The 24060-nt window shown below is 36.7% G+C and overlaps 1 protein-coding gene across 26 annotated transcripts in view; it reads left to right on the top strand.

Annotated features, from left to right (window-relative positions):
* Positions 1–24060, top strand: part of PDE4DIP (phosphodiesterase 4D interacting protein) — a 206049-nt gene that overhangs the window by 126292 nt on the left and 55697 nt on the right. For all 26 annotated transcript variants that reach the window (XR_012918144.1, XM_076000037.1, XM_076000028.1 and 23 more), the window contains 14 exons: positions 5539–5670; positions 6769–6888; positions 7128–7220; positions 7354–7566; positions 9658–9816; positions 10668–10781; positions 10975–11112; positions 11863–12042; positions 12964–13158; positions 14448–14615; positions 14786–14867; positions 18704–18795; positions 23192–23308; positions 23534–23671. Coding sequence is in view for 25 of the 26 variants with exons in the window: in XM_076000037.1 (XP_075856152.1) it covers positions 5539–5670; positions 6769–6888; positions 7128–7220; positions 7354–7566; positions 9658–9816; positions 10668–10781; positions 10975–11112; positions 11863–12042; positions 12964–13158; positions 14448–14615; positions 14786–14867; positions 18704–18795; positions 23192–23308; positions 23534–23671 (1941 nt within the window). In the remaining variant the exon portion in view is untranslated. The remainder of the gene's footprint in view (positions 1–5538; positions 5671–6768; positions 6889–7127; positions 7221–7353; positions 7567–9657; positions 9817–10667; positions 10782–10974; positions 11113–11862; positions 12043–12963; positions 13159–14447; positions 14616–14785; positions 14868–18703; positions 18796–23191; positions 23309–23533; positions 23672–24060) is intronic.

Raw genomic sequence — 24060 nt, 5'->3', positions numbered from 1 at the left:
GGGATTATGTGAAGAAAATTGTCATCTGAATGAGCACATGTAAACTATGGGAACTGTGTCTTTAGGTCAAGGGCTTTTACTTCACAAAATTTGTACATTACAGCATTAAAATAGTAGTGTATGACCTTTCTGCTGTGACCTGGCTTACATTATTGACTTCTTCTAGAGTAATAAAATTAGGAGAAGGGAGAAAATAACACTCAGCTTCAAGAAATATGGTGTTTAATTATTATGCCATTTTCTCTAATTTAGGATGTTGGAGAAAATAGGGAGATAAATTAGGCTCAATGTGTTTGCAAGTAAAATGTGTATTTTGGACTGCTAATCTATTGTTTAAATCTGGTGGACCTTTTAAGCTTCTTAAGAGCCGTTGTGCTTTATGGCACAACCAGTGCTAGGTGGGACAATGGCAGACTGGCTTTTGTCTATTTCTCTGAACAAATGTGCAAAGAATAGAAATAATGGAAATTTTTGGGGGGTGGTTCTCTTTTTAGTTTGTAGAAACAAAAAGCCATGAAAGAAAAAAAAAATTTCCTTTAGTTAAATTCTACTACAAATATGAAGAAAACCTTTTATCCTAAAGGGTGAGATTGTTCTGTAAGATCATTTTGATTCCTTTGTTTAATCCTCTGCTTACTGTATTGTATACACTATTAAATATCAACATCAGGATTCCTCCTGGTTGCTTTTCCTTTTTCTCTGTCTCTCTCTCTCTTTTCCCTCTCTTGCTCTTTCTGCTTCCTTTCTTATGTTAAAGGAAAACAGCAATAGTACAGTTCTCCTGCCTACTGATTTTCTGATATTATGCAAAGTGATTTATTTGCCTTGTGCAGAATTTATGCCTGAGGACCCAAGGCTGTTCAGATAGCTAAAGAGAGGGTTTGAAGCCTTATTCTTGCTGATAATTTCCTCCTTTATTGTCTGGTCCTGAACTAGAAAAGCTATGATAGGAGGGTGTGGTCTCTTAGTAAACAGCAATTGGGAGATTTCTGGCCCATGTGCAATTTCCCTTTCTATCTAAATTCAAAGAGCAGGAGATCTTGGCTTTGTGACTATGGTAAATTTGTCCCCCTCTTAGTTATATTTAGCAGATCAGGCCCTTTGGAAGGTGTCGGCATTAGATGCTGGTCAAAGATTAGGCCTTTAATTTTATGCTAGTTGATGGTCCTTGTCTGTCTCCTGCTATTAACAATAGGATAGAAAATTATAGCAGTTTGAGGTCTATGACTCACTACTGTGAGGACTAGAAAGTGCCAAGAAAAATGCTGTTAGCCTAGAAGATCTAAATAACTATCTTTTAGCCTAAAGGTCTTACATTGTACAATATTAGGCCTGGAAGCAATTCTCTTTTCTGATGCTCGAAAGCATTTGTCCTAACCTGGAGTCAAAAGTGACTTAATTTAAAATTATATTATCATTACATGATTTTAGTTGCTGATGGTCTGGAGAGTAACACTGATTCTACCAAATCAGCTATTATTTCATGTGCTACACTATCATCATAGGAGTGATTGGTTTATGTACTGGATGCTTCACAAGAATTCATTATGAGTCATCAACTCAGTGGAACTTGCTAAGTGCTCTTTTGGCAGACTGTAAGAACGTATTTTGAGATGTAAAATAATAAATTATTACAAAAAGAGAAACATCTTCCAACTTTTAGGTCAGTATATTACATTTATAGAATTAGAGGTTTCCTATGATTATTCATGCCAAGATAGATTCAGATGAGATCCAGATTCATAATGTACTTTAGTGTGGCATTCTTTGGCTTTAAAGTTGCTATTTAAATATGTATATAGTGTTATTTTTAAGAGAACCACTGAAGGCCTATTTTTGTTTTTATTTTTGTTCTTGTTCACTTATTAAACAAAAACTTGATCCCTGCAATATTCCCAGCATTATGATAGGCAATAGGTTTATAGAAATGAAGGATACATTACCAACCTGAGTGCATTCAGTGTAATTAGATCCTTTTCCTGATTTCCTGTGTAACCTTGGGCGGATTACATACCTTCTAAGTTTCCATTTCCTCATATGTAAAATAGCATTGGATCATGGTTAGTTTATGAAGGTCCTTCACAGCTCTAAGATTTTTTTGGTTTAAAGTAAATAAATATGATCACCTTCCCTGCCATTTTAAACTTGAAGCTATTTTTAGAAATTCTGCTTGTTATAGTTTTAAGTTTCAAAATATCTTATAGTAGATGTTATTGCTATTTTACACTGAGGAAGTAAGAAGCCAAGTTTTATAGAGAATGTTTTATTAAACAAATACTAAATTTATTTATCAGAATTGTAAATATCTATTAAAATAGTTACCAGTCCCATGGTGTGACATAACTCACATTTCTTTTGGGGAAGGAATTATCTCAAATAATTTTTCTAGAAGTCATTATCCTTGTTTTTTTTTTTCTCCCTCTCCCACAGTCTAATTCACCAGCAAGTCCTGTTAACTGTGCTCTCAAAACATATCCAAATACATCCATTTATTTCTCCCTCCAATACTACCACTATAATTCAAGCCACTGCTATCTTTTACCTGCTCATCTGCAGCAGCCTTCTCCTAGCTAGTCCCTCTGCTTCTGCTAGGGCACTCCAACAACCCATTCACCACAGAGTGATTTTTTTTTGAAAACTTAAATATGATTACTTGTCTGTTAAAAACAACGCAGTCTGTTCTCATTTCAAGTAGAATGAAACCCATTAACCCTGCTTTTCTGAAGCGGTGTGTGACCTGGCCTCTGCCCAGCTTTCCACCTCATCATATGTTACTATCCCCCTTGCCCATTATGCTTTGTGCTATCCAGCAGCCAGCCACTAGCCTTTAGGAAGTATCAAGCGCTTCAAAGGTGGCTAGTCTGAATGCAGATGTGCTTGTGAGTGTAAGATATACCTTGAATTTCAAAGACCCAGTATGAAAAATGATATAAAGTATCTCATTAGTAATTTTTATATTGATTACCTATTTATGGTAGTATTTTGGATATATTGGGTTAAATAAAATATTAAAATTACATTCACCTATTTTTTACTTTGTTCAATGAAGCTACTAGAAAATTAAAAATTACATATACATGGCTCACATTACAACTCTGGCCACATAGGCCTTTCTCGTTCTCAGGCTCATATTCCATTAGCTGTTCTCTCTGCCTGGATTGTTCTGGTTATCTTTGTAGGACTGGCTCCTTTTCATTGAGATTTCCATTTAAATGCTACCTCATAAAGACTTTCCTTTGATCAAGCAATTTAGAGTAACTCACCCGCCAACCCTCTGTCAAGCTTTCCTATTTTACTGCATAGGGCTTGCCACTATCTGATAGTGTGTATTTCCTTGTTTCTTTATTATGTAGCTCCCCACTCCAATCCCTGCAAAATATAATCTTCAAGAGCAGAAACTTCATTTGTCTTGTGTGGTACTTTATCTTCAGTACCTAGCACATAGGACTCCACAGATACATGTTGAGTGAATGAAATTAATGGATGCTCTACTGATAACTGATGCTATATTGGTCAGATTTACTCTCATTTCTAGGCAAGCAGTAAAGTCTAGCCTCTAGAGGATGATGTCAGAAGTCTAGGTTCTTTTATGAGATGTTCTACCAATTTGTCAGAACCTTTGTGATTATTTTTCTCTTATTTATCTTCTTATAAGTGAGAATATTTTTGATACCTTTTTGATATTCTTGCCTTTTAGAATTTTGAGATTTTTGACTTACCAAATAGTATAGTGGAAAAAAATTGGGCTTTACTAGTTGTTCAGAAAAGGCTATGTGGACTTATAAATAGGATAACAAAATATCCAGGTTTGCCTAGGGTAATCTCATGTTATACCTGTTATCCTAATTGTTAATTGTGCCCTTTCAACTCTTAAAAGTGGTTTGATGTGAGTGATAAAGTATATGGTCACTCTGCTTATAAAGATAATAGAATCAGAAGTCTGCATTTTATATCCATTAGCCCTATACTTTGTTCTTTTGTTCATTCTGTCTAGAATACCCAAAATCCTATTCCCCTGTTTAGATTAAGGTTAAATTTAGTCTCTTCCAAGAAGCCTTTACTATACTTTCTGTTGAAATGAATGTTTTTCTTTATATTTTAAGATGTGATTGCCTTCTCAGTAGACTAATACTGTTTGGAGTCAGAACCATACACTAGTCATCATTGTATTCCTCACAGTGCCTCACACATGCACAGCATTTAATAGATGTATTAGGTGTTAGAAAATTTGATAAAAAGCACTGGAGGGATAGAAAAGATTTTTCTTCTGAAATTTTTATACTTCTCGTCTAAGAGATTTATGGTAGGTGATAACTTCTCTGCCTGGAAGGTGGTAATCGAAGTTTGAAAGTGTGAGGGAAAGAAAAAATGAATAGCAGTTGCCTTTTTTTCTCTTCCTAATGAATTTATATTCCTAATTGAAGTGGAAGGGGGAGAAGGAATTTAATACCATAGTGAATTCCTAAAGTTTTAACATCCTTAAGCTTATAATGATTGTTAGGTATAATTCAATAAATTTATCTTAGTCTCATCAATTATGTCATATATAAATAATACATGTTTTTTTCACTTATGAATAGTTTTAGTGAATTGATACCCCTTTAAAATGTATTTCCTTCCCAGACCACTATGGATTATTTATCCAGGCTTATGCTGTTAATCCACCTGTAATAGGCATGTATGTTTCAAATTTATTTTTAACTTTTTAATTTTGAGATAATTTTAAATCTGTAGAGATATAGTAAGAGAAGTACCCAAAACTCCCATATACATACCCTTACCCAGATTTATCAGTTGCTAATATTTTGCCACATTTGTTTTATCACTCCCACTCTAGGTATATGTGTATTATTTTTTAAAAATTTCTGAAACCTTTAGTAGCAGATATTATACCCCTTTGCCCTAAATACTCCAGCATGTATTTCCTAGGGACATCTCTTTTATAACTGCAAGTACAATTACCAAATTTAGGAAATTTAGTATTCATAAAGTACTTTATTATGTAGTGTATATTCAAAATCTACCAATTTTTCCATTGTGAACAAGCATGTTGTAAGAAAGATAATTAGAATATAACTTTTCATTTCTTAGGAATAGTATAAGTTTGATAAATATGTCTTTTCAATTCCCTGATTAAAAATAGGATAAAACAATATGTAACCTTAACATTTGTACCCCCATAATATGCTAAAATAAAAAAAAATAGAAATGAAAAATAGGATAAAACAAATATTTGGCCATCATAAGGATTTCCTTTTTGAATTCCCCTTTTCTCTTTAAACTCTGAATTATTTGCTTTAACTGAATATGTAGTGTTTGTGTAAATTAGTAGGGAAAGATAGGGTGGAAAGCTGAGGTAGAAATCAGTGCTCTTAATAAGGAACAGGGCTGTCTTCAGGAATTCATACTGATACTTCATGTAACAACTCTAGTTTTCTAAATCTCTAGCAAAAGATGCCACAGATGTTTGAAGATAAATATAAAATTTGTTGTTGGCTGTGTTTAACTCAACTTACTTATCTTGCTATTTCTTCCTAGCCCATGACTGAAGAGTTACTCAAACAACAAAAGTCGAATTCAAATGAGACCACTATAACTCAGCAGTCTGTATCTGATTCCCGCTTGGCAGAACTCCAGGAAAAAGTCCAGCAAACAGAAGCCACCAACAAGGTATGATCAATACTATACCCTTGGAGATGACAGGGTTTTCCTGAGGATGTGACTGGCTCTAGCCTGAGTCTGTTAACCTGAGTAGGACCTGGGAGATGAATACTGTATACTCCTGGTGCTCTAGGGAATATTTAAAAGTATAGTTCTTCCCTTTATTTTTCATCAAGATTCTAGCTTACTCTGCACAGATCATAATTTCTAGTGCTTTTCAGATATGTGATTAAAAGTTGCTTGCAATCTTTAAAAAACACTGAGACAGGAGTTTTTTTTTTATTTATTTATTTTTTTTTGAGACAGAGTCTCACTTTGTTGCCCAGGCTAGAGTGAGTGCCATGGCGTTAGCCTAGCTCACAGCAACCTCAAACTCCTGGGCTCAAGCAATCCTGCTGCCTCAGCCTCCCAAGTAGCTGGGACTACAGGCATGCGCCACCATGCCCGGCTAATTTTTTCTATATGTATTAGTTGGCCAATTAATTTCTTTCTATTTATAGTAGAGACGGGGACTCGCTCTTGCTCAGGCTGGTTTTGAACTCCTGACCTCGAGCAATCCACCCGCCTCGGCCTCCCAGAGTGCTAGGATTACAGGCGTGAGCCACTGCGCCGGGCCAGGAGGTTTGTTTTTGATTTTAACCTACCTTGTTACCCCTTGATAGCTCATGGATTTTAATATCTGTTTAGATGAAAGTCACCACAATTTGGGATGCTGGACTTCTGGCCTGGTGTCCCCTTGTAGTGTCCTATCCTACACTAGATAGCAGAAACACCTTGGTCTTTGTGTAAGGGATCCTCAGTGACCCATGTGGACAAGTGCCGAGTATGGCTGCCATCACAGAGAAAGCACAGTGCATGAGAATAGAGGCAATTGAGTATTGAAGGAAGTATTTCATTTTTATGACTAGTTTTTCTTGCTGATTTACTTAGGACTTTAAGTAGTTACTATATGTGGGAAAAAAACAACAAAATAATATTCCCTAAGGAATCCTTTAAAATCAAATCCTTTAAATTCAAATCCCTAAATTTGAAGAAAGACTTTATGGTTGCATTTGAGGTTAAAAGGAATCATTGACCTAAAAAACCGCTTTTCTTTACTGAATTCAGATTCTTCAAGAGAAACTTAATGAAATGAGCTGTGAACTGAAGTTTGCTCAAGAGTCATCTCAGAAGCAAGATGGTACAATTCAGAGCCTCAAGGAAACTCTGAAAAGCAGGGAAAGTGAGGTAAAATATTTGGCATTCAAGGACCTGTGAGGAAACAACTGGTCCTGTCGAAGTAGACAAGTATTTTATGTTTTATAAAAATGGATATTATCAGACTAACACATCTTAGTCTGGAGCAATTGCAGCTTAACCTAAATTGGTATTTTGGAATAGTCCTGTTAGTGATATCTGTACAAGCAAGATAATGGGATTTATATTTAGTTTGCTAACATGTTTGGTATTCTCTCTTTCATTTTCAGACTGAGGAGTTGTACCAGGTGATCGAAGGTCAAAATGACACAATGGCAAAGCTTCGAGAAATGCTCCACCAAAGCCAGCTTGGACAACTTCATGTATGTGAGGGTCACATAGGACAGGAGGAGAGTCCAGTGTAGATATGCCATTCTTGGTTATAGGCTTGAGTTTGTCTTCACAGGTGCTCAGTGCTTGCCCTCCTGGTTATGATGATTTCTACTCCCTTTTCAGGGCTCTGAGGGTACTTCTGCAGCTCAGCAACAGGTGGCTGTGCTTGATCTTCAGAGTGCATTATTCTGTAGCCAGCTTGAGATACAGAAGCTCCAGAGGGTGGTACGACAGAAAGAACGCCAGCTGGCTGATGCCAAACGATGTATGCAATTTGTAGAGGCTGCAGCACATGAGAGAGAACAGCAGAAAGAGGCTTCTTGGAAGCATAACCAGGTAAATCATTAACCATTTTGTAGCCCTAAATGCTGACTTTGCCCTGATAAAAACTTTCCAGCACTACAGTTTATATCGAACCCGTGAGTCATTTGCTTAATCATAGTAATTCACTTCAACATTTGTTGCTCTTGTACCATGTGCCAGCTACAGTAGGTCCCCCCTTTTCCACGGTTTCACTTTCTGTGGTTTCAGTGACCTGTAGTCAACCATGGTCTGAAAATATTAAGGTATTTTGAGAGAGAGAGACCACATTCGTATAGCTTTTATTACAGTATATTGTTACAGTGCTTCTATTTTATTATTATCATTGTTAATCTTTTAGTGTGCCTAATTTATAAATTAAACTTTATCATATGGCCGGGTATGGTGGCTCACGCCTGTAATCCTAGCACTCTGGGAGGCCAAGGCGGGCGGATTGCTCGAGGTCAGGAGTTCGAAACCAGCTTGAGCAAGAGTGAGACCCTGTCTCTACTATAAATAGAAAGCAATTAATTGGCTAATATATATAGAAAAAATTAGCTGGGCATGGTGGTGCATGCCTGTAGTCCCAGCTACTCGGGAGGCTGAGGCAGTAGGATTGCTTGAGCCCAGGAGTTTGAGGCTGCTGTGAGCTAGGCTGACGCCACGGCACTCACTCTAACCTGGGCAACAAAGCGAGACTCTGTCTCAAAAAAAAAACAAAAAAAACACTTTTATCATAGGTATGTGTGTATAGGAAAAATCATGGTATTATATAGAGTTCGATGCTATCCAAGGCTTCAGGCATCCACTGAGGGTTTTGGAACATATCCCTGCAGCTGAAGGAGGACTACTATATTGGATTGTGTTCTGGAAATGCAAGGGTGAATTGCAGGTTCCTCACTCTTAAGTTACTTATAACTTAGTATGAAAGAGTCACATAAGCTGAATTTCAATGTGTTAATACTTAGGAGGATGTATGCTTGGGGTCCTATGGGACTAGGAGGGGCTGAAAAAGGGTATTAGAGAAAGCTTCATGAAGAAGGAGATATCTGAAGTTATTGTTGAAGAATAGGTAAATGTCAGCCAGACAGAAAAGTAGGGAAGAACGGCCAAGGTCAAAGTAATGGCATGCAGTTAGCCATGTATCTTTTTTTTTTTCTTGAAAGATAAAATATGTAATTCTTAAATGTTTCATTTGTCTTGTTAGCTTAGAGCAGGGGTCCTCAAACTTTTTAAACAGGGGGCCAGTTCACTGTCCCTCAGACTGTTGGAGAGTGCACACTGTGGGCCCGGGATGAGTCGGCTGCTAAGCTAAGCAGGACAGGCAGCAGCGCAAAAACACCCGGCAGGCCGGATAAATGTCCTAGGCGAGTGGCATGCGGCCCTCGGGCTGTAGTTTGAGGACACCTGGCTTAGAGCATTTGCTGCTTTTTTTCTTTTTAAGATTTAAAAGACCTTTTTTGTAAAAGACCTTTTTTGTGGTCTTTTTTCTTAGGCTGTTTAACACTCAGATTTAAAAGGGTAGTTTTTGAAGGGTCTCCATGGTTTAGTATTTGAAGATTAAATATTAACCTTGAATTTCCTTTAGAAATATTAAAATTTCAGATGTCTTAGCAGGGGGTGGGAGGGTGGGAATAATATTAATTTTTTTATTTATATAAAGGAAATGCTTTCCTAAGTTTTGTGTAGTTGATGAGAATATATATTTTTAAGGCTGTCTAAAGTAACATGGTTTCCTTATTAGAAAAATATTACATATGGCAAATTAAGAAAGATGAGTACAGTCACCATGAGGTCTTTAGAAAAGAGAATGATAGAAATACTCTATCCTTGAGCTTATTTTAAAGTAAAGAATTCAGGTTTACAGTGGGAAGAGTCCGTTTAGTGGTTATGTAGATCTTTTGTAAACCAAAAAGAAATATTGATATAAGATCAAATTTACTTCCTACTCCCACCCATAATTTTCACAATTTTCTAGTTTCTATTGGACTCATATATTAATATAATTTCTATAGCAATTTTAAAAATGGCACATTCGGCTACTTTTTATATCACTTTTTTTATGCCTTGACTCTCATGACTGTGGAAATTTTAGATTGCTTTAAAAAGGTAATGTGTTTAATTTAGGAATTGCGAAAAGCCTTGCAGCAACTGCAAGAAGAGTTGCAGTCCAAGAGCCAACAGCTTCGTACCCTGGAGGCTGAAAAATGCAATGAGATTAGAACCCAGGAACAAAATATTCAACATCTAAACCACAGTCTGAGTCACAAGGAGCAGCTGCTTCAGGTGAGTTTACACAATTTCAACAAAAACTGGGCTCATAGAGCTGTGAAATTTCTGTTCCTATCTCAAGATATTAATCTACGTATGTTCAGTACCTGCTATATGTAGAATGTTGAGAGGTGGGAATCAGGAGGATGTAAGATAAATAGAAAACACAGTTTGTGAATTAAGGTACTAACCAACAAGTGTAAGAAACAATACACACAGACCTGAAAGATTTAAGCAGTAAATATTCAGAAAATAGTTATTAAGCATCTCTATGAGGCAGACACTGTGCTGGGTGTTGAGAAGACAAAGAGATTTGCCCTCTGCTTTCAGTCTAGTAGGTGAAGACATCTGTACAGAAACTTCCACAGAGTAATACAGATGATAGAAGGAAAGTTTTAGGGAAAAATGGGGTGCCAAGGCTGTTCTACCTCCTGTGTGCTTCAGTCACATTGAATTCCTTAGTTTTCATTGAATGTACAGTTTTTTTCATGGTATGTATATATTGTGCATAATTTTTTTTCTCTGACAGATGCACTCCTACCTCTTGAGAAATCCTAGCCCCTTAAGGCTCAGTGCAAGTGTTACCTCCTTTGTGAGGTGTTAACTGACATCTTCAGGCAGAGTTAGGCAGTGCACCCTGTGTTCTTTAGTAGCCTGGTATATGTTGCAAAATAGTTCTGTGTGTTGTGTATGTTGCAGAATAGTTAACAATTTACATGTCTGTTTTCTCTGCTAAACTTGTTCCTTTTGAGGAGAGTTATCATATCCTGTTTTTTATCGTCAATAACTAACAAATTACTTGGCAAAGTGTAGGAATTCATTTAACACTGGATAAAAGGATAAAGGAAAATGTTTTTTGGTCACAGGAACTTCGAGAGCTCCTACAGTATCGAGGTTACTCAGACAAAACCCCTGAAGCAAATGAAATGCTGCTGGAGAAACTTCGGCAGCGAATACAAGATAGAGCTGTTGCTTTAGAGGTATGTCATGATTTTGCTCACGACACTATGGATTATTCTATCTACATGGTTATTACAGAAATTTGTGTCTACTTAATAGACATGATGCTTTTGGGGTTTGGTTTTCCATTCCTTCATATTTGAATATTTTTGGATAAAGGTGATCAGGATAAGTGAATCTTACGGAGATTTAGGAGCCTTACTTTCCTTGCAGCGGGCTATAGATGAAAAGTTCTCTGCTCTAGAAGAAAAAGAAAAAGAAGTGCGACAGCTTCATCTTGCTGTGAGAGAGCGAGATCACGACTTAGAGAGACTGCGGGGTGTCCTATCCTCCAATGAAGCTACCATGCAAGTAAGGGAAAAACCTGTCATTGATTTGGTATTCCTCTCCCACTTGTATTCTAAGTGGAGCCCTTCCATCATTTTCTGAAAACCAGGGTATTTGCTTTATAAGAGGGGAAAAAAACCAAAGACAAACAAAAATAGCAGTCACTAATTGCATTGTTGTATGTGAGAAAGTAAGAAGTTTTAGCACTTCTACTTTCTTTTGTATTATGACCTTTGTAGGGGGAGGCAGTGAATATTGATTTATATTTACGTAGTTCTAATTTATTTCTAATCCTTGTTCAGACATATATATTAATATATATCAATACACACACATTTTTACATAAGCATTCTCAGGGTGCTCATGTAATTGTGTTTTTCTTGTTAATATCATGTACACGTCCATGTATTACCATAATTAGAATACTTCTTTATTAACATTTACTGTGGGCTTTTTTTGCATATTTATTTTAGAGCTTATATATCTAACCATCTGTCATTTTAAAAGAAGTCCTTCACTTTACAGCATAGCATACTTCCTCCAAAATACTTCATTTTATCATGTACTCTATGTTCCCACAAACTAGATAAGAGTTCCTAAAGACCAAAAATAGATTAATATTAGCATTGTTAGATTAAGTACTAAATTTTCTCTTGCAAAAAAGTTGATAGAAAATAATTTAAGAGATAATGTAAAGGTGGATCTAATTTCTTGTTTAGCCTGAGGAGTATAGGATAACCCTTTGACTTATGGTTGCTCTCTTTGTGACTGTAGAGTATGGAGAGTCTCCTGAGGGCCAAAGGCCTGCAAGTGGAACAGTTATCTACTACCTGTCAAAACCTCCAGTGGCTGAAAGAAGAAATGGAAACCAAATTTAGCCATTGGCAGAAGGAACAAGAGAGTATCATTCAGCAGTTACAGACATCTCTGCATGACAGGAACAAAGAAGTGGAGGCAAGACTTCAGTTAAAGACAGTTGGTTTAGTGGTTATGTAATCTCAGCCTTGGATTAGTACTCTTGAGGTCAGGGAGGCCAGTGACCCATCTTTAATTCCATTTTGTGCCTGGGCAAGTTGACCTTCCCTGGGACTTTTTTTCCACACCTGTAAACTTGAGGTGGCAATTATCTTTCTCAAAGAAGTCATATGAGGATTAATGAGATCTAAAAAATACATCCACGATATGGTAGCTAACCTTTATTAGTCATAGGGTTCATGCTAGGTCAGGTACTGTTTTAAGAGCTTAGTGGATATTAACTCATTGAATCCTCACAAATCTGTGAGGGACATACTATGATCCTTGTTTTACGGACAAGGAGAAACAGACTTCTGAAGTTAAGTGGGTCATTTAAGGTAACATAACTAATAAGCAGCAGATCCAGTATTCGACTTAGGCAGTATGGCTCCACAGTTTCAATCACCATATACTATCTCTCAGTATAGAAATAGAAACTGTTACCATGCTAATAAATACAGTGTTCATTGTTCCTTTTCAGCTTATGATTTTGTGCTCCCTCTATAACAGTACACTGGGGAGAAAATAAATAAATGGACTTAGTGTCCATTTATCCTCACCTAACATTAATTATTATGTGCCCTGAGCAAATAGGAAAAGAACTTATTTTGGAAAACAATTGTGAGTTGCTGCTGTAGGTACTTTTCTATCTTGTTAGTATTCATTCCCGGAACATGTATTTATAGCCTTCTATGTGCCGGGCCTATGCTAGATCTGGAAAAACAAAAATGAGTGAAATATGATACTTACTCTCAAGAATCTCACATCTCATTCTTCTATGATAGATTCTTATAAGCCCTTTGATATGTAGTAGAGGCTATTCTTTTCTCTAGAAATTTTACACTGTCTCTTCTGTGTTAGGATCTCAGTGCAACATTGCTCTGCAAACTCGAACCAGGGCAGAGGGAGATAGCAGAGGAGCTATGCCACCGTCTACAGCAAAAGGAAAGGATGCTACAGGACCTTCTAAGTGATCGAAACAAACAAGCCGTGGAACATGAAATGGAGATTAAAAGCCTGCTTCAGTCTGTGAGCACCAGGGAGCAGGAAAGCCAAGTAAGGACTGATGCACAAACCAGAAAAGTATCAGTGCTTTAATAGTCTGCAAATACGAAGCATTTGAGCCTTGTTAATGTGCATGTATTTATATCATTTTTTAATCAATTCCATTAGTTTCTTTCCTTCAATTTATTAAGTAGACCACAGTTTTACATTGGTCATCAAAGAATGAAATATTTTTTGAACATTTTGCATTTGGAAGGATGCCCAGACAAAACATGTATCCATTAATTCATTAAATATGTTTTTTTTTTCCTTAATGATCCTTCACTTTGAGAGAAAGGAGTATGAGGTCTTTGAGTGTTTTGATTTTGATTCTAAATTATCAAGACTTGGGTGATATATTGTATTTCCTGCCAAAGGGAAAACTTTACACTCAACAGATTTTCTCTTAATTCTTATAAAATCTGAGTTAACTTAAGAGGAAAAAAAAGATTGCATTTTTCAAAGGTCATGATGAGGCTAAGTAATATCATAATAACATGGGGCATATTAATCTCAAAATGATGTGTAACTATTTCAGAAGTAATAATTTTTTCTCATTTCTATATATTTTTCTCCTAAAAGTTAAAGACTGTTAGTTGGGCTACTTTTCAGGGATCAGTAGCTCAGAATAATCGTCCTAGTCAAGTCAGTTTTTAGAGGAAGCGAGATTCTTTTTTGTCTCCTCCTAGATGGGGTCTTGCTATGTTGTCTAGGCTGGCCTTGAACTCCTGGGCTTAAGCAATCCTCCTGCCTCAGTATCTTGATTATGGGTATATGTCACAGTGTTGGGCTTAAGTAAGCTAGATTCTTACTTGCTTATGTTATTTGACCATAATATTTTCTAATGTTTCCTTATATTATGGGATGGTTATATTCAATGCCATACACTCTTTGGTCAATGAGATTGCTGTTTGAGATAGTATGTGTAGGGAAGGCTGATGTGATAAGGTGACATTTGGCAAAGATTTGAAGGGAGCAAACCACACAAATGTTTTGTGCTATCCAGGCCAAAGGAACAGCTATCCCAGAGTAAAGACAGACATCTCTTATCCTATTTCAAATCAAAGTCTTAACACCTTAATCTACTGAGGTTGTTTTTTTTTTTCCAATATTCTGCCAAAGAGAGGCTTTCTTTCCATTCACTTGACTATGTTTCTCCTTATAAATCAAAAGCAAGGAAACTATTTCTTAGGGCCCCATGGGCTTTTTATAAATGGCTGACTTTTAAGAAATATTACCAGAACACAAATTTTGTTTTGCTAAAGTATCTTTTAATGTTATTTGTGATTTCTTTTTACTAGGCTGCTGCAGAGAAGATGGTACAAGCCCTAATGGAAAGAAATTCAGAATTACAGGCCCTACGCCAATATTTAGGAGGGAAAGACTTCATGGTATCCCAAGCACTCATCTCTAACCAACAAACTGAAGTTACCTCCATTGGCCCCTCTCTGGGAGAGCAGACTGATCAAGTAAGAACTGTAGACTTATGTGAATATTTATGCCAGCTGCATTTCCTTTTTACATTTGAGGTGTACGTTTGGTAATTGTAATTCCAAATTGTGTGAGAATATTCCCAGTCCTGTCATTGTGATTATAATTCCTGTATCTTCTTAACTCCCCCAACTCTTCCAATTTTTAGAGTTCAATGCAAATACCCTCCAGAGATAATAGCACTTCACTGACTGCCAAAGAGGATGCCGGCATACTCAGGTCCACATTAGGTAAGTATCAAATTTTATTTCATGTAGGGACCTCTGTTTTTTTCTTCCTATATCTCTGTATTAATAGATGTGGCCAAGACTCTTTCTCTTTCTACCTTAATGGGAAGAATACGTTTGGATTCTTCTTAAAGGTTGAAGACTTGTCTATTCTAGGAAAACCTGCCCTTACCTTATGTTGAATTGAGGTTATCGCTCTGAGTTCACAATTTGGCCCAGGACAACTGCATCCTGATTTTCCTTTTCAGATAGCTTTGTAGGAATTCAGAAATGTAAGAGGTAGTGCTTCCAAACCTGCATAGCAGGACCTTGGGGCTGCCACATTCTCCTGCATATCTTTCAAGGCTGGGGCTACTCACTGTTAATTGATATCACCTACATTAAAATGTCGGGAGGGGTGTAGGCAGTGTACACTGAGTTATTTGCCAAGCTCACCCTCAAGGGTTGGTTGTCAGCCTTGAATTCCCTAAGGACAACTGAATTCTATGCATAGTAGGAGAAAGATCTCAAACGGATACCTTGGATTGGAGTCTCTGACTTTCACAGAACAAAAGATGCCATTTAGGGTATCTTCAAGGAAGATATTACCTAGGTAGTTCAAGAAGTAGGCAGTCATGATGATTAATAAAGTGGGATTATGGAAAGTTGTAGACTTTGGAGAATTAACTTTTTAAATTTGATATAAGATTGCAGAAACATTGTGCCTATGTGTCTATGTTATAGAGTTGGGCATTAGAGAATTCCATAGGAAAGTCTTGCAAGTAGTCATTCTCTAATGGGAAAACTTTGTACTAGTCAAAGAGTAAAGAATGTTGGATGTGTTTAATTTACCCCCAATTTGCCTTTTAAAAATGTACAAATGTACTTTTCACCAATTGTTTTTTTTTTTTTTTGGCAATTTCAAAACTACAGAAAAGTGGCAAAAACAGTATAGTGAATATCCACGTACATTTTTATTAAAATTCACCAGTTGTTAACATTTTACCACATTTCTTTCCATGTACACACACATATATAGATAGTGTTTTTTCTGAACCATTGGAGAATTTCTTATAGACATTCATGACACTTCACTCCTAACTACTTCAGTAAGTAATTCCTAAGAACAAGAGCATTCCTCTACATATCTACAATATAATTATTATACTCAGGAACTTTAACCTTAGTATTAATCTTAGTATCTAATATATAGTCTATATTCAGAGTTCCTATTGTCCCAATAATGTTCTCTGTAGTTACTCTTTGGTTTTTGCTCTTAGGGGTCATGCATTGTGCTTAGTTGTCCTATCTCTTTAGTCTCCTTTAACCTAAAACAGTTTTCTAGCTTTTTTGGTCTTTTGTGACATGGGCATTTTTGAAGAATCCAGGCTAATGTTCCTCAATTTAGCTGTGGTCATTTCCTCATGGTTAGATTCAAGTTAAACATTTTTGGCAGGAATGCTATTAATATATGGGTGACATCTTTCTTGGTGCATGATAGTTTCTATCATCCTCAGTGATATTAAGTAGTCATTGGTTAAGATTATATCTGCTAGATCTCTCCATTGTAAAGATTCATTTCCCCCTTTGTAATTAATAAGTGATCTGTTGGCTGATATCTTGAGATGTTGACAGTTCTCTTTTCCAACAGTCACACTCACTCAGTGATTTTAGTATCATCTGAGCCTTGCCTGGATGAACCCTTACATTGGTAGTTTAAAAAAGTGATTTTCTATTTGTAAAATTTTTTCTTTATTAGTGGGTATTCATCTATAGAGGAGAGCTGTCCTTCCCTTATCTCCCCACTGCATTTGTCTGTATTAATTTAGATTTGTTTTTTAATCTTACTATCCATTTCTGTCATTATTGCATTTGATGCTCAAATTATCCTAGATTTGGTCAACAGGAACCTCTTCAAGCTGTTCTTCTGACATTTTGCTATTATATTTCCCCATGAGTTTTTGAGCCCTTCCATAGTTTTTGGCACAAGATATTCTGTGATTACCTTTTACTTTATGTGCCTCAGCCCCAGCCTAAGTTGATTTAAGCCATTACCCCAAGAAACTCTCTGGTCCCTTTTAGTGGGTGATGGCATTTAGAAACTAAGATTTGGGCACAAGGTGTGTTCATTGCTACACGAATGTCTTTTAAGTGAACAGAGCTAGCAGTGAATTAAAAACAAAAGTATATATTTGTGTGTACATTTAATATGATTTGATACCAATGTCTCTAATTTCAATTTAACAACATAGGTTCTTTCCCACATTTTGTATTTGTATTTCCGTTCTGCCAATATTGAGAGCCCTGGTGTCATATAAATATATTTCAAAATATTTACACATTTGCAGAATACTACAGTATGCAAAAATGGTTTCAGAATTGAATACCACTGTCAACAATAAATCTATTAATATTTAAGATTTCTTTGTAATTCTTTTATGCCACTGAGAATATACAGTTAGAGTACTGAGTTCAAAAATTATTTGGATTAATTTTTTAATTATCTTCTGGGTGGTTATATTGTCTATTTACTATATAGGTTTTTTATGTAAATATTCAATTTTAGGCTTTTTATCTCCCATTGTCAAAACTAACATTAAAAATTAGACATTAACACAGTTCAAAAGTCAAATATGTAGAAAGATAAACTTAGAAGTCCCATCTAGGCTGGGCATGGTGGCTCACGCCTGTAATCCTAGCACTCTGGGAGGCCAAGATGGGCAGATCACTCAAGGTCAGGAGTTCGAAACCAGCCTGAGCAAGAGCGAGACCCCGTCTCTACTCGGGACCTCATCTCTACTAAAAATAGAAACAAATTAATTAGCCAACTAAAAATATATAGAGAAAAAATTAGTCGGGCATAGTGGTGCATGCCTGTAGTCCCAGCTACTCGGGAGGCTGAGACAGAAAGGATCCCTTGAGCCTAGGAGTTTGAGATTGCTGTGAGCTAGGCTGACTCCCTGGCACTCTACCCCAGGCAACAGAGTAAGAATCTGTCTCAAAAAAAAAAAAAAAGTCCCATCTACTTCCCCATTCCTCCTTCTGTTTCCACTCATCCTCTGCTAACCAGTTTCATTTCTGGAATATCCTTCCTGTATATCTTTTTTTTTTTTTTTTTTTTTTTTTTTTTTGAGACAGAGTCTCGCTTTGTTGCCCAGGCTAGAGTGAGTGCCGTGGCGTCAGCCTAGCTCACAGCAACCTCAAACTCCTGGGCTCGAGCGATCCTTCTGCCTCAGCCTCCCTGGTAGCTGGGACTACAGGCATGTGCCACCATGCCCGGCTAATTTTTTATATATATATCAGTTGGCCAATTGATTTCTTTCTATTTATAGTAGAGACGGGGTCTCGCTCTTGCTCAGGCTGGTTTTTTGAACTCCTGACCTTGAGCAATCCGCCCGCCTCGGCCTCCCAAGAGCTAGGATTACAGGCGTGAGCCACAGCGCCCGGCCCTGTATATCTTTTTGTAAAAATAAGCAAACAAATCATCTGTGTATATGTGATGTATAGGTGTATGTTCTTCCCGCTTTTACTAACATATTATACTACATTAGATATATTCTTTTGCACCTAGCTTGTTTTACTTAACATATCCTGAAAATCATTCCATATAAGTTCATAAAGACCATATTCTTTTTTATAGCTGTATATGGTACTATTGTGTGACTATGCTATGTTTTATTAATTTCTTTATAGCATCTAAGTTGATTTAAGTATTTTGCTGTTAAAAATAATGCTGTAAAGAACAGCCTGTGTGTGTATTTATTATTGTCATGTGTCATCAGTAAATTCCTCAGAAATGAGGCAGCAGAGATCACATTATGTTAACAGTGACTAAAACTACTACTATGTGTTCATTTTAGGAGACCTGGACACAGTTGCAGGGCTGGAAAAAGAACTGAGTAATGCCAAAGAGGAACTTGAACTCATGACTAAAAAAGAAAGAGAAAGTCAGGTGAGTTTTTTAGTCAAGCCTAATTTCTAAATTTCTATTTTTTCTTCTAAAATAGTTTATATTTAAGAGAGTATAATCCTTCAAGTATAATATCTGAATTAAAATATAAGATATACCTTTTTTCTTATATTTTGCAAAAAATATAAATCATTTTGTATACGCATTATGTCAACAAGATGTTCTTGTTTTTATAATGAGGACCATTAAAACTTTTTAAATACTGAAACAACACAGCTCTCTCTACCCATTGCTAACTAGAATAAAATAATTATAAAGCTATTGTGAAAAAAGGAAGTGCTATGTAATTGCTGTTAAAATTATGACATTAGACCCATGAAATTAGTTAGAAATATGAAATGAGAAATTTGAGTATAATGAATCTTCACTGAATACTCATTAAATGCAGTGCACTTTGCTAAGTACTTAATGCTAATGCTCACAACTTTACACAAAATAAATGGTATTGGCCCTCTTTTACAGCTGAAACGTTGATTTTTTAAAATATGGTGCTGGAGAATATATATAACTAATTCATGCCAAAGCTAAGATGTAAACTCAACTCTTGTGACATCACATACCTCCTTTTCTTTGAGACAGAGTCTCACTGTGTTGCCTGAGCTAGAGTGCTGTGGCATCAGCATAGCTCACAGCAATCTCAAACTCCTGGGCTCAAGTAATCCTTCTGTTTCAGCCTCCCTAGTAGCTGGGACTAGAGGCATGTACCACCATGCCTGGCTAATTTTTTCTATATATATTTTTAGTTGACCAATTAATTTGTTTCTATTTTTAGTAGAGATAGGGTCTCGCTCTTGCTCAGGCTGGTTTCCAACTCCTGACCTTGAGCGATCTACCTGCCTCGGCCTCCCAGAGTGCCAGGATTACACATACCTCCTAATAAGTCATTTCCTGGAGCAGATAATTTTTCCCACCCTATGCTTTGACTCTAGCAATAGAGTTTTTATAAATTTTCTTAGCAGAGGCCCTCAGCTCTTCCCCTCTGCCTTCCCTATACAGCCAGTTACATGTCCAACTATGATATAGAAGAAATATTAGGGCAACAGCATAGAGTTACAGACTAAAACTAAAAACTTTACATGTTACTCTGGCATTTGTGTTAGAAGATCAGTCAGTGTCATGAGTTCCTAAATTAAATTTTGCTAGCTAGTCTGTATAGTGCCTCTATTTTTTTCTACCTTTTTGCTATAATTAGATCTGTAACATAAAATCTGTGTTTATATTTGTGATGGAGTTATCTTATTGTACCTCTTGATTTCGTATTTCTACTTATAAGCAGACTCATGTCATATGCCTTAGTTAGTTTTGAGGATATGACAGTGTATAACATTTCAAAAATACCAGTTTTAGAAATTCCTTAATTCTTAGGCTGAGGTGGGCAGATCTCTTTTTTTTTGGTTCTACCTTAGCCATTATTGGATTATGCATTTCAGATATTTTAGTTACCACATGCTATTCCTGTTTTTCTCATATATACCAAATCTAGGGTAATGTCACTTTTTGGTTCTGTCCTGTTTTCAGGATCATAAAATTGTAATGCCTATAAAGGGATATTTTGAGTGAGCGATATTTAACTATTGCATATCTTTATGTATCCTTAATCAGCCTCTAAGTCCAAATGCCATATATATTCATTCTCACATTCCCACTAATATTAGGTATTTATCAAAAGGCATATAGATTTTCCCATATTTTTAAACATTCCTCCTACTGTCTTGATAGTAGTAGTAACCATTCTTAGATTCCCTGCTGTATGCCAGGCACTTTAAATACATTTTCTCTAATTCTTATGTAGCCCTGAGAAACTAATTATTATATCTATTTTACAGTAAGGAAACTGAGTCTTGGTTTAAATGCCTTGTCAGTAAGATTATTCCAGGATTTAAAACCCATGTCTGTCTGACTGCAGACCTTTATCATGCTATTGTAATGTTTTCTTCCTCATGTTTTCCTTTTTCTTTAATGGAGCAAATATGGGTATGTAATGCTAGAGGTCCCTGAAGAGGGCCTAATAAATGGCACCCCTTTTTCCATACATAAAATCTGAACAAATTGAGAAATGAAACAAAGTAGTAGCAGGTAGTTTGATACTTTATCAACTTTATTACTGATACATCAAATGGGCCTGTTAGCCAGTCCGCAGAATTTGGTAGACTTGTCAGGAACAGGCAACACTAGGCTTTGGCAGACCTAGGTGGTGGGGAAGAGCCTGCCATTGAAGGAGCAGTGGTGAAAACAGGCTTCCTCTAGGCAGCTGTCTCCTAAGAAGAGCAAGGGTGGGGCTAAGTCAAGCATGCCTGGTTTATTCTTCCACTGTTAACATTAAGGTAAGGCATAGTGGCTCATGCCTGTAATCCCAGCACTTTGGGAGGCCAAGGTGAGAGAATCACTTGGGGCCAGGAGTTTGAGACCAGGATGGACAACATTACAAGACTTTGTCTCTACAAAAAACTTTTTAAAAATTAGCCAGGTATGGTAGCACATGCCTAAACCTCAGCTACTCTGGAGGCTGAATGGGCAGATTCTTGAGCCCAGGAGTTTGGGGCTGCAATGACAACAGAGCAAGACCCCATTCTTAAAAAAAAAAAAAAAAAAGTCCCTTTATATGCCTGGGGCTGAGTGAGTAAAGGGGCGGAAGAAAAGTCAGGAGTTACACTAACTGAGCTCCTTCAGCATGGAAAGAAAAGTTAGGAGCATTTCCTCCTAACATGCCATAGTTGCCCAGAACCACCAAATAACTTTGCATAGTTATACGTTGTCATGAGCCCACACAATGATACTGTAAGCATTCATGGAATTAGAAGATGATGTGAGTAAAATTTATATTGCTTACAACTTAAATTTTATATATTTAAGGGAAGAAGTGCTGCCGCTTTTAGGAAGCTTGATTATACCTTAAACTAGCTTGTGTGCTATATGTCTTCATTTATCACACCTAATTTTTTAAATTATCTTAAAATATTTCTTTAAAATATTACCTAAAATAACTTGCCACAAAGACTATGTGGATGTGCAGTACCTAGGGGAAAGAAATTATAGCCTAGTGCCTCTGAGTCTGCTTCCCTGAGTTCACATTCTGGATGTACCACTTATTGGTTCTGTGATTTTGAACTGATTCCTTAATTTCTGTCAGCCTCAGTCACTTTGTACATAAATTGAAGAGTAGAAGAAGTCACCTTATCTATAAATTGAAGAGTGGTTATCCCATAGGATGGTTGTGAGGATTCACTCACTCATTCATTCATTCATCAGGTATATAGGTACCTTATCTAAGCTGGGGCTAGTGCTGGGGATGAGGTAGTGAACAAAATCAGTAAGGTCCCTGGTTCTATGTAATTAATTTCTACTGGGGAGATACAAACAATAAATAAATATTATAATTACAGATTATAATAAGTGATACGAGGGAAATAATAGAAAGTTACATGGACAGGGAACATCTTAGGGTGGCCAAAGAAGGCTTCTCTGAGCAAGTGGCATGTAGTTGGCAACTGAGGATGAGAAGGAGGCAACCCTGGGTAAGATATTTCAGGCAGAGGGATTAAGAGTAGTGAAGGCCTTGAGTCAAGAGAAAGTCTGGTTTTCCTAGAACAGAAAAACTCTAGCATGCCTAGAGAGTCATGAATGAGGAGTAAAGTGGCAGATACTGAAGTGGGGAGGAGTAGGAAGGAATCAGATCACTAGGTTTGTTAAAAGGATTTAATACATACAAAGCATTTATTATAGTGCCTAGAACATAGTAAGCCCTCAGTAAATGTTAGCAGCCATTATAATTTTTAATAAACTTTGTCATAATCAAATATTTGTCATTTTCTGGTAAGGGGGGTTAGGAGACACAACACCGAAAGTTCAGGGGGGCATGCAGTACTAGCTTTTGGTAAGATTTCTTCCTAGGCAATGGCATTTTCCTCCATCAGGATCTATGTAATGTTTGGTGATCTCTTGTGATGTTATCAGCCATTGCTGCTTACTTTATCCGTTAATTCATTAAGGGTTCCAAAATGGAGATATTCTAATTCTGTCCTTTTTTTATCTATTAGCTGATATACTTACATAAACAAAAACTACTTGGTAATAGTGACCAGCTTTTAAAAATATAATAAATTCATTTACTAAATAGCTTTGATATATTTTATAGTGCTAACTAAAGTGGAGGATGTCATTGAAACATACTATTATAGCTTCCCATAAAACATCCTTTGGTGCCACGCTATATGGTTCATTGATTTGATCCAGGAGAGCCCTGTTCATATTCTGTTTTGTCTTGCATTACTGGCTGATAGTGGTATTGTATGCAAAAGCATCTGTCTCAGTGTTAAAAATGTAAATGTGACAGATAGTTTCCTCTGCCCACTGACTTAAGGATTTCTTCTCTCCACAGATGGAACTTTCTGCTCTACAGTCCATGATGGCTGTGCAAGAAGAAGAGCTGCAGGTGCAGGCTGCTGATATGGAGTCCCTGACCAGGAACATACAGATTAAAGAAGACCTCATAAAGGTATTTCAAAGCTTTTTAAAGACCATTGTAAATGTTTGCAGCTTAGAATACCTGTAGGGCATCTTCAAATAATATTTGGACACATTGAGTCTCTTGGCCAGTGCTTATCAATATCCCACCAAAAAGTATAGCAGAACTACTTCAAGAGCATTTTTTTCCTTTGTTCCTCTGCTGACTACTATTTTTATTACGATTTTTATATTTATCTTATTTTTTTACTTCTAGGATCTGCAAATGCAACTGGTTGATCCTGAAGACATACCAGCCATGGAACGCCTGACCCAAGAAGTCTTACTTCTTCGGGAAAAAGTTGCTTCAGTAGAATCCCAGGGTCAAGAAATTTCAGGAAACCGAAGACAACAGGTAAGTTGTTGGAATAGAAACCTTATTTTTTACTGTGAAGTAAACAGTGGAAAAGCTGTCAATCTCAGCTGTTTACGAAGGGGTGAGTTGATGGTATTTCACAGAGTGTGCCCTAAAGTTTCCTACTTTGGTCAGTAGCAGCCATATATCCCTCTTTCTGACATTTGCAGTTCTAAAAAGAGCAACAGTTCTTTTTGGACACACATTGTCAGTTATCCCTGACTCTCATACGTAAAGTCTCTTCCATCTCAACTGAATCTTTCTCACCTACCTACATTTAACCATGTTCAAATCCTTCCCAATTAAAAAAAGAGAAAGAGAAAGAAAGCCCCAGCCTTTGCCCCAAATACATTTGTAGCTACTACTCTGTGTCTAACCTTCCTTCAATG

This window comes from Microcebus murinus, chromosome 2, assembly GCF_040939455.1.
Source record: "Microcebus murinus isolate Inina chromosome 2, M.murinus_Inina_mat1.0, whole genome shotgun sequence".
Taxonomy (NCBI): domain Eukaryota; kingdom Metazoa; phylum Chordata; class Mammalia; order Primates; family Cheirogaleidae; genus Microcebus; species Microcebus murinus.
The sequence above is the reverse complement of the archived record's forward strand: the minus strand, read 5'-3'. Positions and strand labels throughout refer to the sequence as shown.